General features: G+C 35.0%; 1 protein-coding gene across 5 annotated transcripts in view; it reads left to right on the top strand.

Annotated features, from left to right (window-relative positions):
* The window catches only part of CCSER1 (coiled-coil serine rich protein 1), a 1,296,004-nt gene that overhangs the window by 283,124 nt on the left and 995,729 nt on the right, over window positions 1-17,151 (top strand). For all 5 annotated transcript variants that reach the window (XM_011281786.4, XM_045056881.1, XM_023252933.2 and 2 more), the window contains one exon: window positions 1,256-1,376. In XM_011281786.4, the coding sequence (XP_011280088.1) occupies window positions 1,256-1,376 (121 nt within the window). The remainder of the gene's footprint in view (window positions 1-1,255; window positions 1,377-17,151) is intronic.

The following is a 17,151-nucleotide window of genomic DNA, read 5'->3' as shown; positions in this document are numbered from 1 at the left end:
TACCTCAATAAAGTAAATTTTGCTAACAATGTAATTAATCTCAAAAATGGATTCTTCCCCAGAAACCTAAGAGCACAGCCTGGCTGTGAACCTGACATTGGCCTTGTGGGAACTTAACTCTTGAGTGGGAATTATGTAACAAAGTTTAGGTCTTTCTTTGTAATCTGTATACCTAATCAGAGAACTCAACTGAGTTCACTGGACTTCTTACTTACAGAATTATGAGATAATAAATGGGTGCTGTTTTAAGCTGCTAAATTTGTGTTAATTTTTCATGCAGCAATAAAAAATTCGTACAGTAGTAAAATTTTTAAAAACTGGCAAAAGTTAAGTGTTGATACAGATGTGGAACAACTGAAACTCTTCTGTTTTGGGGAATGCAAATTAGTCCAATCAGTTCAGAAAAACGTTTGGCAATATCTACTAGAGGTGAAGGTGGGACATATGAACATATCCCAAGAAGAGTTGCTAGATATTTTTCAACACAATTTTATTTTTGCAATAAAATAAAAGAAGAAAAAAGAAAAAAAAAAACATAGAGGTATGTTTATAGACATTTCAAAATAGCCTCAGAGCAGAGCAGTTCTAAATGTCCATCACCAATAAAATGCATAAATATATTTTGTAAATTCATTCAGTGCAATGCTACACAGCTATGAGAATGAACAAATACTGCTACACATGAATGGGTTTTATAGATGTATATTGAGTGAAATAAGCCACATGTAAAATAGTACACACACAGAAGAGGATGATTTCCTTCATGCTAAGGTCAGAAATAGACCAACCTAATCTATGGTTATTTAAGTAATAATAATGGTTAAGTTTGGGGGCTGCAATAGTGATTGGGAAGAGGTACCACAGGGAGTTTTAGGGTTCTGGCAATGCTTTACTTATTGATCATAATGCTGATTAAACAGTTGTGTTCATTTTGGAAAGATTCATTTAACTGTATATGATTTATGCACTTCTTATTCTTCAATGAAAAGTTTTTTTTAAAAAAGGGCTATAAAGTATTGGCAGCACCTTTTCTCCTGTGTGGCTTAAAAAAAAAAAATTACCTAAGGTCATTCAGCTAGTGAGTGGAAAGACTCAGAGTAGAAAATGATAATGAGAGATCATTTAATGGTAATTAATGTTTTAGTTAAATTATATCTTTCATTTGACTGAAAATTTAAAAAAAAACAGAAAAAGGGAACGTGGAATAGTCAATAAATAATTTTGACATTTACAATTAATTTTTTTAATAAAACAGTTTGCCGGGAGGATTCATACCACTCTGTAGTCTCATGTGCTGCTGTGGTCCTTACTCCTATGGAACCAACCATAGAAATGAAGAAAAGAGAAGAACTAAAATTTCCTGAACCTTCCAAACAGTAAGTTATTTGTTTAATGCTTTAGAACTTTGTAAACAAATTAGATGACAGATCAGAATTGGATTGCTCAGAAATTATGATTTATAATGAATGTGTTAATGCTAGTATATCGAAAGGACAGAAATAATTTTGTATGATATTTAAAAAGTCAATCTATCCTTTATTGTGTCAGTGAATAACTTCTGCATCTTCTGCCTTCATCTGTTTGAGCTATATTCCATTCAAGTTTCGTTTTGTTACCTTAGGGACATGAAGCATTTTATTTCTTTAACACAGGTGATGGTGGATACACTGTTCTTGGATGGCTTATTTTATAGTTGTAGGTTTTGGTTGTGTAAAATGTGATCAATTCTTAATATAAACTTACTAGCTTAAAGTTGGCTTGCATTTTTATAAGGAATGAAAGTTATTAAGTATTTTAAATAAATTAAATGAAAATTTACACTAATGCTTCTACATTTTTACTGTGTAAGTTTCACTTAAATTTAGATTTGGTCTTATATTGAATAAATGATACATTTTTTTTCTTACAGAGAGAATTAAATTCATAGTAAGAAATGTAAACTACATGCACTTGACATATCAAATAAGCTAGGATATTTCCAGGTATGCATTATATAAATGAAAAGGGAAAGCTGACTGATATTTTCCAATGAAACTAGTGCCATTACCACTTTAAGGTCTCAGACTGGGGACTAGGTGATGGATGGTGTTGCCATGTAATCTGGCTGACCACCACATGAGCCAGGTAGTACCTTGAAGCACCTACTGTTTTCCCCATTGGTTTACACTGTATCACACTTGTTTTGTTTCTGATGCGTTTCTACTGGATGAGTTCCTGAGGACAGAGTTTCCCGGAACATGATAGTGCCTGATACTCTTTGTGAAATCAATTAGAAAATCCTTTAATGTTACATTCAATAATGTTGAATTCAAATGGAGCAATGTATATATTTGATAGCATGAAGATAGGCAGTATTAATATTCTCATTATAAAGAAATACTAACCAATTCAGGAAGTAATGATTGTAATTCAGTTTTAATACAATCTAAAAGTGAAAACAACTGCTCTTAATATAGTCTAATTTTTAGGTTCCAATTTTTTGTCTAATAGGAGGAAAATTACATCTCATGTATGCCAGTGGAATTATATTAGAAAACTCAAGTTCATTTTCTGCAATATCTGAATGAGTTTACATAAGTTACCTATATATTTATAAGTAGGATCTTAAATTCTTTTAATTATCTTTTAGTGATTTTGCTTAAAGCTGGGAATAGTGTTATTTGCTTACATAAAATACCCTTTTTTCCAGTCTTCAGCTACTTCATAAATATTCATTCTTCTTTATTCTGACATAAAGCAGACTATTAACTGGCTCTCTCTTTTTTTTTTTTTTTGTCCTTTTCTGTTACCCTGCATTCACTCTGATGCTCCTTTGTATTATCTGAATCTACTTTCTTATTAAACATTCTCACTTAACAATATCATTCATTCATTCATTCATTCATTCACATAGCTTTGTTACTGTTTTTGTTTTCCTGAGTCAGAGAGTCCTTTGTTAAAATCTTAATTCTGCTACGATATATATTAGATGGAAATTGGGGACATTTTACTTAAACTCTCTGTGCTTTCCTTTCTGCATCTGTTAATTGGGGTGATATCACCATCCTTTTGCAGTCATTGTATTATGTGAAGTCATATTGGTAAAGGACTCAAAATCTAAAAATCCACAAAAGTATTAGTCATGTTATCCCTTCCATAGCTTCAATTGTCAACATTATCAATGACTTACAAATGCGTATTCTTCTTCTGAAGGCTTTTCTGAATGCAGGTGTAATATTTAAAGTTGTTGACCCGAGTAGGTATTCTACTGAATCTTAGAGTAAGTATACCTAAAACCAAATTAATGACATCTATAAGCCCTTAAACATTGATTCTTTCTGACTTCTATATTTATGTACAACCATTTTTTTCCTTTTCTGAAAAATCTCATTATGTTTTCTCTCTCACATCTCACATTCAATTACTTATTGGTTTCTTGATTAATGTCTCCATTATATTAATACCCTTTTTGCTGACCAGGAAGGCAGATATACCACAAAATTTTTTCTAATATTGTATATTCAATTGTGATCCTAATGAAGACATTCAAATAGTGGCCATTGTATCAAATGGAGATTACATATGCCCTTCATACTTCAAACTGCTATTTTGAGAATTAATTGATACATATGAATATATGACAAAAAGACAACATAAATGCAGAGGCATAGTAATTAATTCAAAACTCTCATTTGCTAATGAGAGCGGCTGCATTGTAAATTGGTTTTAGAAAGATCAAGGGTAGTGATTCGTTTTGGCTCATGTAATTAAAAAAGTATAGAGGTAGAAACTTCCTCCAGTATGTTTGGGTCTGGTACTCAAATAGTGTCATGAAAGTCCATTCTTTCCATCTGCATCTCTTTGCTTTGCTTTCCTCTGCAGTTTTCATTTTCAAGGAGGGTCCTCTAAAGGTGACATTACTGCCTTCAGCAGCTAGTGGTGCAGATTTTTATCTTTTCAGTAAATCCAGTGGAAAGAGCTTCTCCTTCCCTTTAATCAAAACAAAACAAAAACCAAGATTTGAATGTCACTGGCTTTGACTAGCTTAGCTTATTTGGCATGATTTTGCTGAAACAATTGCTGTGTTCCAGAGTATTTGATGATGTGATTGACTAGAACCAGGTTACATGACAGACTCTGAGGCAAAGTGTGAAGGTGAGAGGGGACGGGTGATTCCATCCTTGAAATACGCATGATGTTGATAAAACAAGGCAGGGATAGATGCTAGGAAGACAAAATGATGGATGTTCACATAACTAATAATATTATCACCATTAGTTTTACAAGTCAGAATTCTTTATATTTTTCAAACCAAAGACGTTGAAAGACATTAAAATACAATTATGAATACCTTTGTTACTTGTTTTAGGTGTTTATCACATATTTTATTTCATATCACCTAGCTGTGCTATTGAGGCCATTAGGAATTGAGGCCTTGGGCGGGTTTTTGGTAACTTTCTTAACCACAATTTATTCCTTTTCAGTGTGGAAGTTACTTTATCTACCTTATAGTGAAAGTCCTGAAGCACAATAAAAAGGAAATAATATTAAAAAATTTTGTATTTTTTTACAGCAAATATGTTAGGGAAATAACCACATCACATTTTTATAAATGAAGTTACCAAAACCCTTTATGATATTACTTTTGTGTTTTGGGCCTTCTCATTAAGAAATATAATTCACTAATATAATACTGACATATTGGAATGTTGTAAGTTGAGGCATTGTGTTTAGATACTTAGTGTTTTCTTTAAATTCAGGAAGAAATTATTTCTTGAAATAATTTTCCCCTCTATACAGACTTCATATGATAAATTCATAAACCACTGAGTCTTTGAAACATAGGACCCTTTAGAGTCATGTAATTCAGAACTCAGCAAATCTCTTGCTAAGAAGAACTTGCTAAGAACAATTGTTAAGAAGAACATATCCTCTCAGTGTATGGGCTTCAGAATACATAAGATTGTACAGGAGACAGAATATGTATGACAGTTTATTTTTGAGGATGTTATAGTCCAGGTGAAGAATGAAGTCTAGGTGAAAAACACAAACCTAAAAAAGATAAACCTCAGGCAACAGATGCTATTTATCAATGTAAGATACAGGTTTAGGTTAGGTGTATGATTACTTAAAGTTATGTAAGACATATTGATATATCAGTATAAACTTAGGAAATAAAGCCAGAATATTGGTCATAACTATGGCATTGTGTCGATACATCACTTTAGAATGTAAGAAAAATCTTATGACTGAAATATTTACATTTTAAAAATTTTCATGTGTTTATCAGTTTTTAGACACATTCAACTAGGAAAATATAAGAGTTAGGAATTCCTATAAGGGATAAAGTATAAATTTGTCAGCATAGCAAATAATAGGGAGAAAACATCCAGTCTTTTAAGAAAGAAAGCTATATTCTGAGCACTATAGTGGGAAAGAATTAGAGCTTTTCTCTTGTTGATGTACCTAAAGGTCATCTTAATTCTGAAAATAGTAAAGTAAATGATTTTACTTTATTTTTTATTTTAGTCTGATAGGTCACTAAATATCATGGAAAGAATACTCTGTAGAAAAATAGAAAAATATTTATGATCCAAAAAGAGGCTATACAATTTTCAAATAATTTGATCATCAACATCATAGTATTAAAAATATGTGTACATAGAGGCACCTGGTGGCTCAGTCAGTTGAGTGTCCAACTTCGGCTCAGGTCATGATCTCACAGTTCATGAGGTCAAGCCCCGCTTTGGGCTCTGTGCTGACAGCTCAGAGCCTGGAGCCTGCTTCAGATTTAGAGATTCTCTCTTCCCTTCCCCTCCTCTCTGTCTCTCTCTCCCTCAAAAGTAAATAAACATTAAAAAATAATAAGAAAAAATATGTCCACATATCCAGAAACTCATAAATTTGTTACTCAAATTTATGCATTTCTTAAATCACAGTTATGTGCAAATGAGTGCTTCAAGAACTGTGTATAAAATTCAAACTCTGAAGCGTACTGCTTCCATGATAGATTATGGATTTTTTGTTGCGCTTTCATTAGAAATGTGTTTGTTGCAAATCGTGCACTTTGTATGTAACATGGCTTGATACCTGAAATGAAGGGATTTTATAGCCGTTGTAAATTTAGAAATAAAGAGGTAAAGGAAGAGAGAAATAATTCTATTTTTTTGGTCATCTCCATGTTTTTATTTTATTTTATATAGACAAATCTAAACTTCCTAAGATACTTGATTAATTGTTTCAATTTGTGCAAATGAGGCATTATGTCAACATGCTGTCATTCACTCCAAGTTTCAAGGTCTTCCTGTAATGATGCTTCATGGTCTTGACATGAAGAAGGTTCTTTGAGCTACTTCTGAAGGGACACAGATGCTATCATTCAGTACAGAAGATCTTATTTTTTAAAAATGGCTAAAACTAACCTATTTTATTCTTAGAGGATACTTGACATAAGTTTAAAGTTCTGTCAGCTCTTTATTTATTTTTATCTGAATGAATAATGTATGTATGCTAAATTTGGAAAAGTTTAAGTACTCTCTAATGTCAGAGTTGTTGCACAAACTCTGTAGTTGTACTGGAGACACATCAAAGAATCCTTTTAAAAGCTAATCTCCAGCTTTTTTTTACAAATTTCAGGGGGATATATTTATTTATGATTTCACATAGACATTTATTCATTAATCGATCAAAAATAGGTAATTCTTGAGTATTTGTTGAGCCTGCACTCTGTTCCAGGCTTGGATCTTAATTAAAAGGCAGGTGCGGTCTCTTATGGAAATTTAGAGTGTAGTCAGGGAGACACATGCTAATTGATTAATTGCAACAAGAAATGCAAGATTGTGGATATGACAATGGCTATAATGTAGAGGTATATCCTGTAATAAGGGCTTATAATAAGGAGCTTTAACTTAGCCAAGAAGGTGAAGAGAAAACTTCCCTGAGGAGGTGACACAAGCTAAGATCTGAAGGATATTAGTTAACTAAATGAAAAAGCAAAGGAGGACTTTGCCATCAGAGAGAAAAGCTTGAGCAAATGCTCTGTGATGGCTGGGAGCAGGGGGGGGGGATATTGAAAGAAGGTTGGTGGGGATAAAGGAAGCCAAAAACATGTTGTTTTAAGCAGAGCCCAGGTGACACATGGGGACAGTGGTGTCATAGAGCCCGCTTGGGAGAGCAGGTTTGTTATTATTTCTTCCCAGCTCCAGACTCAGGTATCTCACATTGGAAACCTGAAATCAGCTGGAATGTTTTTATTTATTGCCAAAGTCTACAAATAAGGGCTTTTCCCTTCCCCAAGAGAGCTGGCTAGCTATTTAGTAACACACCCCTGATGAAGGACAGGTTGAGTGTCTGTTAGTAAGACCAGTTGGGTGATGGCTGACAGTAGCTTGGACTAGGGTGCTGGCACTGGGATGGTGAAATGTGAAAAGAGAACTGAGTCAATTTATATTCCAGAACCTAGGCAAATTCACTAAGGTTATTAAAGCTAAAATTTACAGTATATTATCAAGCACTCACAGCAAGGATAAAGAAGAAATATCTATACTGCTAATTATAATTCTGATAAAAAAAAGTAATGTAATAGTGTGACAATCTTACCATATTATTGTGAATTAGTAATAGTTTTTAGTCAAGGAAGAGTTTTTATATTCTTTTAATTTATATTGTTATTAATGAAACTAAATGGGAAACATGTATATATACGTAAATGTGCTTTGCACAAAATTCCTTTCTGAATCTTTTTCATTGATTCTCACTGGAAATTCATGTAAATACAAATAAATTCCACTTAGGTCCTTGTATAAATATTATGATTCCTTACTAGTAATTTCCCTCTTATATTTGGTCTCTACCTTTTATTACCCTCTTAGTGTCTTAAATCTCTCCCATTTAAAAAAGAAATCAGAGGGGTGCCTGTGTGGCTCAGTCAGTTAAGCGTCGACTTCAGCTCAAGTCATGATCTCACAGCTACTCGGCTCGAGCCCTGCATCGGGCTCTGTGCTGACAGCTCAGAGCCTGGAGCCTGCTTCAGATTCTGTGTCTCCCTCTCTCTCTGCCCCTCCCCCACTCGTGATCTGTTTCTCTCTCTCTCAAAAATAAATAAACATTAAAAAAATTTCTTTTAAAGAAATCAGAAATTGAGGCATGGTGTAAATGGAATCACATAGTATGTGGTCTCTTGTGTAAGGCCTCTGTCACTCATCATGTTTTTGAGGTTCATCCACATTGTTATAGGTGCCATGGTCATGCCCTTTTATTAGTGAGCTGTGTTGCATGGGGTGAATGTGTCACAGTTTGATTATTCATTCTGCCCTGTTCTCCTTTGACCACACTTTCAAACCCACTAAATCACAAAACTACAGGACCTCTGGGTTTGCATGGAGAAGTCATAATGGCCACCTTATCCAAACCCACCCTTATACTATTCATATCCAATGCTTGGTTCACTGCCCATGAAGAAGTTGCCCAACCCCTGCTTACACATCTCTAATGATAGGTAGCTCATTACTTTACAGGGCAGCTTTTTCTATCTTTGGCCATCCTGGCCTGTTAGAAAACTCTTCTTCATTTTCAAATCTACCTTCTAATTATTCCCACAGAGGACCCAGTTCTCATTCTGAGGCCATTCAAGGTCCAGCTCCCTCCTCCCCACCACAGGCCTTAGGGATCCAGAAGTCGAAACCTCTACTGGGCAATGTATTGATAATCTTTAACTTATAGGGATAGATTAGCTATTTTTTGGTAGTATATAATATTACATTATATAAATGTATCAAAATGTATCCAATCTTCTGTTAAAGGATGTGTACATGGCTTGCGATGTTTGCTTTATAAACAGTTCTGCTATGAACATTCATGGGCTCTTAGAGTTGTTGTGAAGTTTCTCTGCAAATATGATGGCAGAGTTGTAAGGCACACATATCTTTTACTTCAACAGACAGTGCCCACACTTAGATAGGCAAAAGTATAAAGCCTTACAAGGCTTATGAGTGTGAACTGGCATCTCATGTGGCTTTGATATACATTGGCTTATGTTTTGTGATGTTGAGCATCTTAGCAAGTTTTTATTGGGCATTTATGTTTCCTATTCCACAAATTGCCCATTTTTTGTCGATTTCTCTATTGGGAGATTTGTATATTTTTTGTGTTTATGTAGGGAAGTTCTTTGTGTGTTATGATTTCCAAAGTTGAATTGCCCTGTGCATTGCAAATCTTCCTTCCAGTTTGTGGGCCGTCTTTTTAAGTTGTGACTTTTAATAAATAATTTTTATTTGGAAAAAGCCCTGAAACTGCAGCATGAACATGATAACTATCAAGTTACTACTCTGAATATAAGACAGCCCTTTTCCCATGTAGGTTTTCAAAACAAATGGCACCAATTTTGTGATTTTGACCGGTTCCAGGGTGGAAACATCTGTTAGAAGAGATAAGTAAAGAGATTTCTCATGGAGAGAGCCTAGGAGTCTCCCCCATAGCTTTTGGGGGACTTGGAGTTGGGAGGAGTAACCTCCTAACCACAAGCCTAATGAAGGGTCTTCAGAAGAATCATTCAGAGTGTTTCACATGTGTTCTTTGCAGTTGGAAACACAAAGGACAGTTGGCTGATTTATGCCTGAGAAAACTGAAACAGACTGTGAACTGGAATCTGACATCTGACCAGAAAAGCTAGAGGGTTAAGATGGGCTGGCCACCTGGGAAAGCAGTGCCTTCTTGAACTCCCAGAGCTGGTCATGGAGCTCAGGTTTTTGTTACTTATCTGGAGGGTCAGGAAACCTAGGAAATAGAGACAGAGGACACCCATCGATCCTTGGTAAGGGAACTGTGGGAGAGTGGCCCAGAATACCTCTGAAGAGACCACTTGTGTGCCCATTGCGAGGCTCTGGACCCAAGCAAAATCTCTTTAAAACTCTTCTGGGGCGCCTGGGTGGCGCAGTCGGTTAAGCGTCCGACTTCAGCCAGGTCACGATCTCGCGGTCAGTGAGTTCGAGCCCCGCGTCGGGCTCTGGGCTGATGGCTCAGAGCCTGGAGCCTGTTTCCGATTCTGTGTCTCCCTCTCTCTCTGCCTCTCCCCCGTTCATGCTCTGTCTGTCTCTGTCCGAAAAATAAATAAACGTTGAAAAAAAAATTAAAAAAAAATAAATAAAACTCTTCTGGCCATCTGAGTACCCTTCTCCTCCACCTCTCACTTGGTGGCAGGAGTACATTGACTGTGCAGCTGAGGAAGCTTAAGTTTTAGGGCCTTCACTTACACTGGAGCCTTCTACAAGGCCCTAGAAGGGATCCTCAAACTTTTCTTCTTCTTACTTATGTGTTATTTAAAAAAAAAATTAATGTTTTATTTTTGAGACAGAGAGATACAGAGCATCATCATAGGAGGGACAGAGAGAGAGAGAGACACACACACAGAATCCAAAGCAGGCTCCAGGCTCTGAGCTGTCATCACAAAGGGGCTTGAACTCATGAGCTCTGAGATCGTGACCTGAGCCAAAGTCAGACACTCAGCCGACTGAGCCACCCAGGTGTCCCCTGTTATTTTTTAAATAGACTCCACCAGATTGTATAAACTCTAGGCCTCACAAAACCTGGATGTGTCCTTTAGTACCACTGCTCTTAGATCTAGGCAGGCAGAATATTTGCCTTGGGTTCTGCACTTGAGAGAATTGAGTTATGTCCCTTCTCTGACTCTGCCTCTTTCTGCAAGGCATGAATTTCAAAGAGCCAAGGATTCCCACTCACTAGGGGCCTGTGTATCCACCAGCCACCATGCTAGGATTCCTTGTTCAAAGAGCCATGTGTCCTCCCCTCCAGGGTGTAATACCCATGGCCCACAAGGCTTCAGAGGAGCATCTGATCTCTGGCAGAGGTGGACAGAGCTTAGAAGAGTGGCTGGGACATTCTCTCTCTGGCCTGTGAGACTGAATATGTGGGAAGAAGCCCAGGGTCAGAAGGAAAGAGGGGCAGGCTAGGTGTATGATGAATTAAGCTCTATCAATTGATATTACTTGTGAGAGGATCCTTCTATTTTTTATGGTCTTTATTCACCTTATTGGAAGATGTGGCCACATCAGTCACTAGTTTCACTGGTTTATTAAATAACAACAACAGCAAAAAATACTCAAGGAAGGTGATTCTTTTCAGACTTCATGTGTTAGTCAAGAACCAGTGGATTTTACCAAATAAATAAATAAAAATCTCCAGAGAAACTATTCCCCTTGATTGAGTGTTGTTATTTCATTTTTCTGCAGTTTATTGCTCCTTAGTGAGTCATAATATCTGGTCTCTTGTGCAGACAATTTGTCAAGCCATGAAATTGTATTGTAACATTTGCATCTGGTTTGACAATCTATCTTTATACATTGAACACACAATTGCTATTATTCAGATAAATTGGGACAGCCTGATAAGATGACTGAGGTGTTTCAGTTCACCAGTGCAATACAGTACCATTGTACTCTTCATAGTGCAATGTAAATACAATTTATCAGATCGCTGAAAAAGACTACAGGGGCATCACCATTGTTGTGAAAGTAGCTCTTATGCAGGGGTAAAAAGCAAGGTGCCAACTTCCAACTACCCCTGCTAACATCATCCCATGGAAGAATTCTGTTTTCAGATAAATGAAATATTTCATTTGAATTTATCCTATAATGTAGATATTAGCATAACTTATTTAATAACACTATAAACAAATGCTATATTATTCAATATTAATTTACTATTTTTCCCCTTCCAGGGAAGATAGACTAGTAGAAAAATGAAAAGCTTGGAAATCTAATGTATTTATATTCAATACTAATTTTATCGAATTCAAGGACCCTCATGGAAAACATAAGCACAATAGCACCTGCTTTGTAAGGTTGTGTTAATTATTCAGTATTTCAGTGTAATAATTCTGGGCACAAAGAAGAAAAACAATAAAAAGTAACTGATTTAATATATCTTGTGTGAAAAAGTTGGGGATGAGAGTAGAGGATGGGGACCTATAAAAATATATGATATTATATGGAATTTATGATTTTAGATATTTCCTAAAGTTCACTTAATCATTACATGTGATTATCTGCTTATTTTTAAAATAAGTGATATAGTTTTTCATCTGGATTTGATAATATCTTTTATAAAAATACTGCCTTTTAAAAATCTTCTGTAATATGTAGGATATTAATAATAGGTATTCAAAAATAGTGGAAAATTTGATTTTTTATTCGTTTTTGAAATAAAATACATTGTCTTTGATTTAGAATGTAGAGCCAACCATTATAGTTGTCTGAAATTATCAAGTTGAAAATAGAGTTAAATTTGATTAATGAATAACCATTGTTAATATTAACATAGTAAATATTTGAATAGGAGTAATTTTTGAACATGTCACATGGAATTCAAACAGTAATTTTATCATACATATTGAAAAGAAAGATCTCTGAACTATGAGTCTGGAAACTTGACTCCCATGTCTGGAACAGGGCAAGGTTGTGTTTCTAAACTATAGTTATCTTTAAAACAAACATTGGCAATAACAAATTTCACAGAGAATTTTGAGGAGTTAAACTATGAGAAAGCAGGTTGTAAAATGTGAAAGAGCCCACTTTTCTTCTTTGCTTTTTAGAGGAATCTATATTCACATTCATGAATATTCTCAAATCTCTGAATTATAGGATCAATGTGATAGGAAAATCAAGGTATTTGTGGAATAATGAACTCCCATGCACTTCTATAATATTTGCACACCTCTCATGTTTACTTACTCCCCCAAAATATAATTGCCTATATTTTGTGTGCTCACCAGACATTGAAGACTGATATTCTTTGAAGGTAGATATTTTCCACAAATCTTTTCTGGTTTTGGTTTTGTTCGTTAAATCCTGTACTTAGCAGGATTCAGCAAAGTTTTATACGTTGTAGGCGTTGAATTATCATTTGTTGAATCTGTAAATATATTGTTTAAAATAATGTATTTGTCAATTCAATAGTACTTAATACAGTTCATTTTAAGAGTCGTGTAGTGTTATTAGCTTTACAAATATTAACTCATTGAATTCTCCCTTTATGTGCTATTATTATCTTCAGGTTACAACTGTCAAAACTAGGGCACACAAAGATAAAGTAACTTACCCAAGATGACCCTTTTAAAAAGAAATAAATTATACTTTCTTTTCAGTTACTTTCATTACTAAATGTTGAACCTGACACACTAGGCAGTCATTTTTTTTAACCTCATATTCTTTGTATAGATAGACATTTACAACCTAAAAAATATGGATGCCATAATAAACCAATAATGGGAAAGATGATTAGCATTTGCAAATCAGAATAAACAGAACTAAAGTAACAAAATTTGTCACTGTTGATTATCACAATTAATCAGTGCCTCTTCGTCTGTGCATACATTTCTCCTCAAATGAACCAAGAAGGAAAGAAAACTTTTTAATGTTTTTGTCCTACTAAGTGTACTTAACCTTACTAGCTACTTGTTAACACTTTTTTTGTTAGCTTCTTTCTTTTTTCATTTCTTTGGAAAATAACTTTTATTAAGATCATATCAATAAAGTTAGGATTACACATTTTGTCAAAGAATAAAGAGTAACATACAGATTTAGAGAGAGAATATAAGATGGTGAAATAAAACAAGGGATTTCCCCCCAATGTCTCCAGTTAAAACATCACATGCTTTAAGAGATATCATAATATAACACATCACAAGATTATTAAAAGAATTTACATACTTAGATACTCTTTTAAAAATTTAGTTACTGAATGATTTTTACTTTTTTACAGAAGTCAGCTTAGTATTTTCTCTGTAATTTGGACCAGAAATAAGGTCTTGTTAATAGTCCTGCCTGGATCTGAAAGGGATAATGAAGGGCCTACAAGGAAGATATGCATAAAGATGAATACAGTAAAAGGAAGATATGTATAAAGATGATTATGGTAAAAGGATGGGTTTTAGGGGTGCTTGGCTGGCTCAGTCGGTTCAGTGTCTGACTTCAGTTCAGGCCATGATGTCACAGCTTGTGAGTTAGAGCCCTGCATTGGGCTCTGTGCTGTCAGCTCAGAGCCTGAAGCCTGCTTTGGAGTCTGTGTCTCCCTCTCTCTCTGCCCACTCGCATTCTGTCTCTCTCAAAAATAAATAAACATAAAAGAAATTTTTTTAAAAAAAGATGAGTTTATAATAGTCAATGGATATAGGAGTCTTCCTATCATTGAAATTTTTATGTGACTAGTATGAATGATGTAGGTGGATTCAGGCATTATAGGTGTAATGGGACCCAGTGATCTTTCAAATTTCTTCTGGTCTAGAGAAACTGTTCCAAATATTATTATTTAATTTAATAATGATTATTATTTTTTTTTAATTTTTTTTCAACGTTTATTTATTTTTGGGACAGAGAGAGACAGAGCATGAACGGGGGAGGGGCAGAGAGAGAGGGAGACACAGAATCGGAAACAGGCTCCAGGCTCTGAGCCATCAGCCCAGAGCCTGACACGGGGCTCGAACTCACGGACTGCGAGATCGTGACCTGGCTGAAGTCGGACGCTTAACCGACTGCGCCACCCAGGCGCCCCAATAATGATTATTATTAAAGTCAAAGTATTTTATAGTTATTGGGTTTAAATATGTTATACTAAGCTTAAGACAAGACATAACATAGCTTGGTCAATTACATGATTAATATTTTTATTTTTATCTTTTTCTAACAAAACTAAGGTAGAAGAAAAGATTTTTAAAGTGTGCTGTGTTTGTCGTTTTGGTGACTTTTTTTTTTTTCTTGAGAGAGAGAGAGAGAGATTGAGTGAGCATGAGCAGGTGAGGGGCAGAGGGAGAGAGAGAATCTTAAGCAGGTTCCATGCCCAGTGCCAAGCCTGATGCAGGGCTTGATCTCATGACCATGAGATCATGACCTGAACTGAAATCAAGAGTGACACTTAAACAACTGAGCCATCTAGGTGCCCCAAAGTGTGCTGTGTTTTTATATTAATTCTTTTTATTTATATTTTCAATGTGTTTCATTAGTCCATACCAGTTATAATTTCACTGGAAGGAGTTTTTGCATTCATTTGGTTTTATTTTTAATCTGTATGAGATGATTGAAAACTCATGTTGCACTTTTGGGTTTTCTGCACAATTAGGATGGTGGCCAATTTTTATCTACATGCCCTAAAAAATTCTATGTTGTACTTTTTACTAGTAGTTCATTACTCTTTATTAAACTGAATGTAGTTGTAATCCTTTTTTTTTTTAATTTTTTTTTTTAACGTTTATTTATTTTTGAGACAGAGAGACACAGAGCATGAACGAGGGAGGGGCAGATAGAGAGGGAGACACAGAATCGGAAACAGGCTCCAGGCTCTGAGCCATCAGCCCAGAGCCCGACGCGGGGCTCGAACTCACTGACCGCGAGATCGTGACCTGGCTGAAGTCGGATGCTTAACCGACTGCGCCACCCAGGCGCCCCAGTTGTAATCCTTTTTAAGTGAGATGTCAAGAAATTAGCAAAGTTCTAAAGTGTCAAGCATTGGCATCTTAAGTTTAAAGAAACAGCCACACCATAAAGTAGAAAATAAACTAAAATACACAAAATGGGATCATGACCCCATCTCTTTCATAATCTAAATGTCTTACCTTAAGTAAATAAAGTGATTCCTGTGTTCCTATCTCCTTTTTAAAATGAACATTTTTTTTGAGGTCCCATAATCTCTACAGTCTAAGTTACCATTTTAACATTTCTTTGTGCTGTGTAACTCCAAAAATTTGATAAAATAAGCAATAAAAACTAAATATCAGTGAATTTATAATAATTTCAATGTTAAACATTTTTGTCATTTAGAAACCAGTCTATTATGTTTACATTAAACTATAAACTCTAGTGTCTTCTAAGCTAAATTCTGTCACTTTCCAGAAGGAAATTTAAACATTATTCCTGTTTTAGTAAAACAATGTATATTCGAATTTTTTTTTTTTTTTTGCATCATAACCTGATTGAATAATGTCAAGGACTAAGTTAAGAGTATAAATGCCAAAAATCAATATTAGACTAGTGAGATTCACAGAATTATATTTTTATACACTTTTTGTCCTAAGTGCATTATTTCTATGTCATTATAAATAACTATGAAAATAATCCCATGCTTGATCACCCACTCATAATGGGATAACATAGGAAAGCTAGAGAAGTAATCTCTGTTTTCTTCCTATTTTTCCATTTGAAATTCACATATTTCATGAGAAATATACTCATCATTAAAAAAACAACTTGAAATTACTGTATTACATTGAATTGAGCACACATGCTTTATCATTTAATTGGAATAAGAACAAATTAGAAAGCATTTTTTTTTATTTTTTTTCAACGTTTTTATTTATTTTTGGGACAGAGAAAGACAGAGCATGAACGGGGGAGGGGCAGAGAGAGAGGGAGACACAGAATCGGAAACAGGCTCCAGGCTCTGAGCCATGAGCCCAGAGCCTGACGCGGGGCTCGAACTCACGGACCGCGAGATCGTGACCTGGCTGAAGTCGGACGCTTAACCGACTGCGCCACCCAGGCGCCCCTAGAAAGCATTTTTAAAATGAATGAAACTTTACTTTCAGAACATTGATAATGTCAGAGAATATGATGGGAAGCAGCTGGCTGATATTAAAGACAGAAATTTTGTGATTTTTGATTTAACATAGTTTCCATACCTTTCACATCATTAATTATTGGGGCAGTTTAATTTTTTTTTTGTTTTGTTTTGCATGGTGAATGGCTACCCTTTAAATTTAAAACTAAATACTTGATTCAGTTACATAGTTATAAGATTAATATGCCACAAAGAAATATTTTTCTCTTTATCTTAGAAAAAATAACACCAACATGAAATGACTTGTTAAATCTACTGTGGTATTATCCTAACTATTGATCACATTTTTTCCTATACCAATAGTTGACCTGGAGGGAAAATAAATTATTAGTAGCTACAAAAAGCCCTGAAAGAAATTGGAAACAATTTTTTTTCACCCATCACCATGATGGGATTGGGAATGTTATAACAATATTACAATATCTTTTATAGTTTTTATCTTCTTAACAAGACTGACATGTTAAGCCTAAGGTTGTCCTTTGATGACCCAGAGGCCCTGGAAAGTAATCTGTAACTACATTTTGGTGTACCATACGATCTGAACTGAGA

The sequence above is a fragment of the Felis catus genome, chromosome B1 (assembly GCF_018350175.1).
Source record: "Felis catus isolate Fca126 chromosome B1, F.catus_Fca126_mat1.0, whole genome shotgun sequence".
Classification (NCBI taxonomy): Eukaryota; Metazoa; Chordata; class Mammalia; order Carnivora; family Felidae; genus Felis; species Felis catus.
This window is presented reverse-complemented; position numbering and strand designations above follow the sequence as displayed.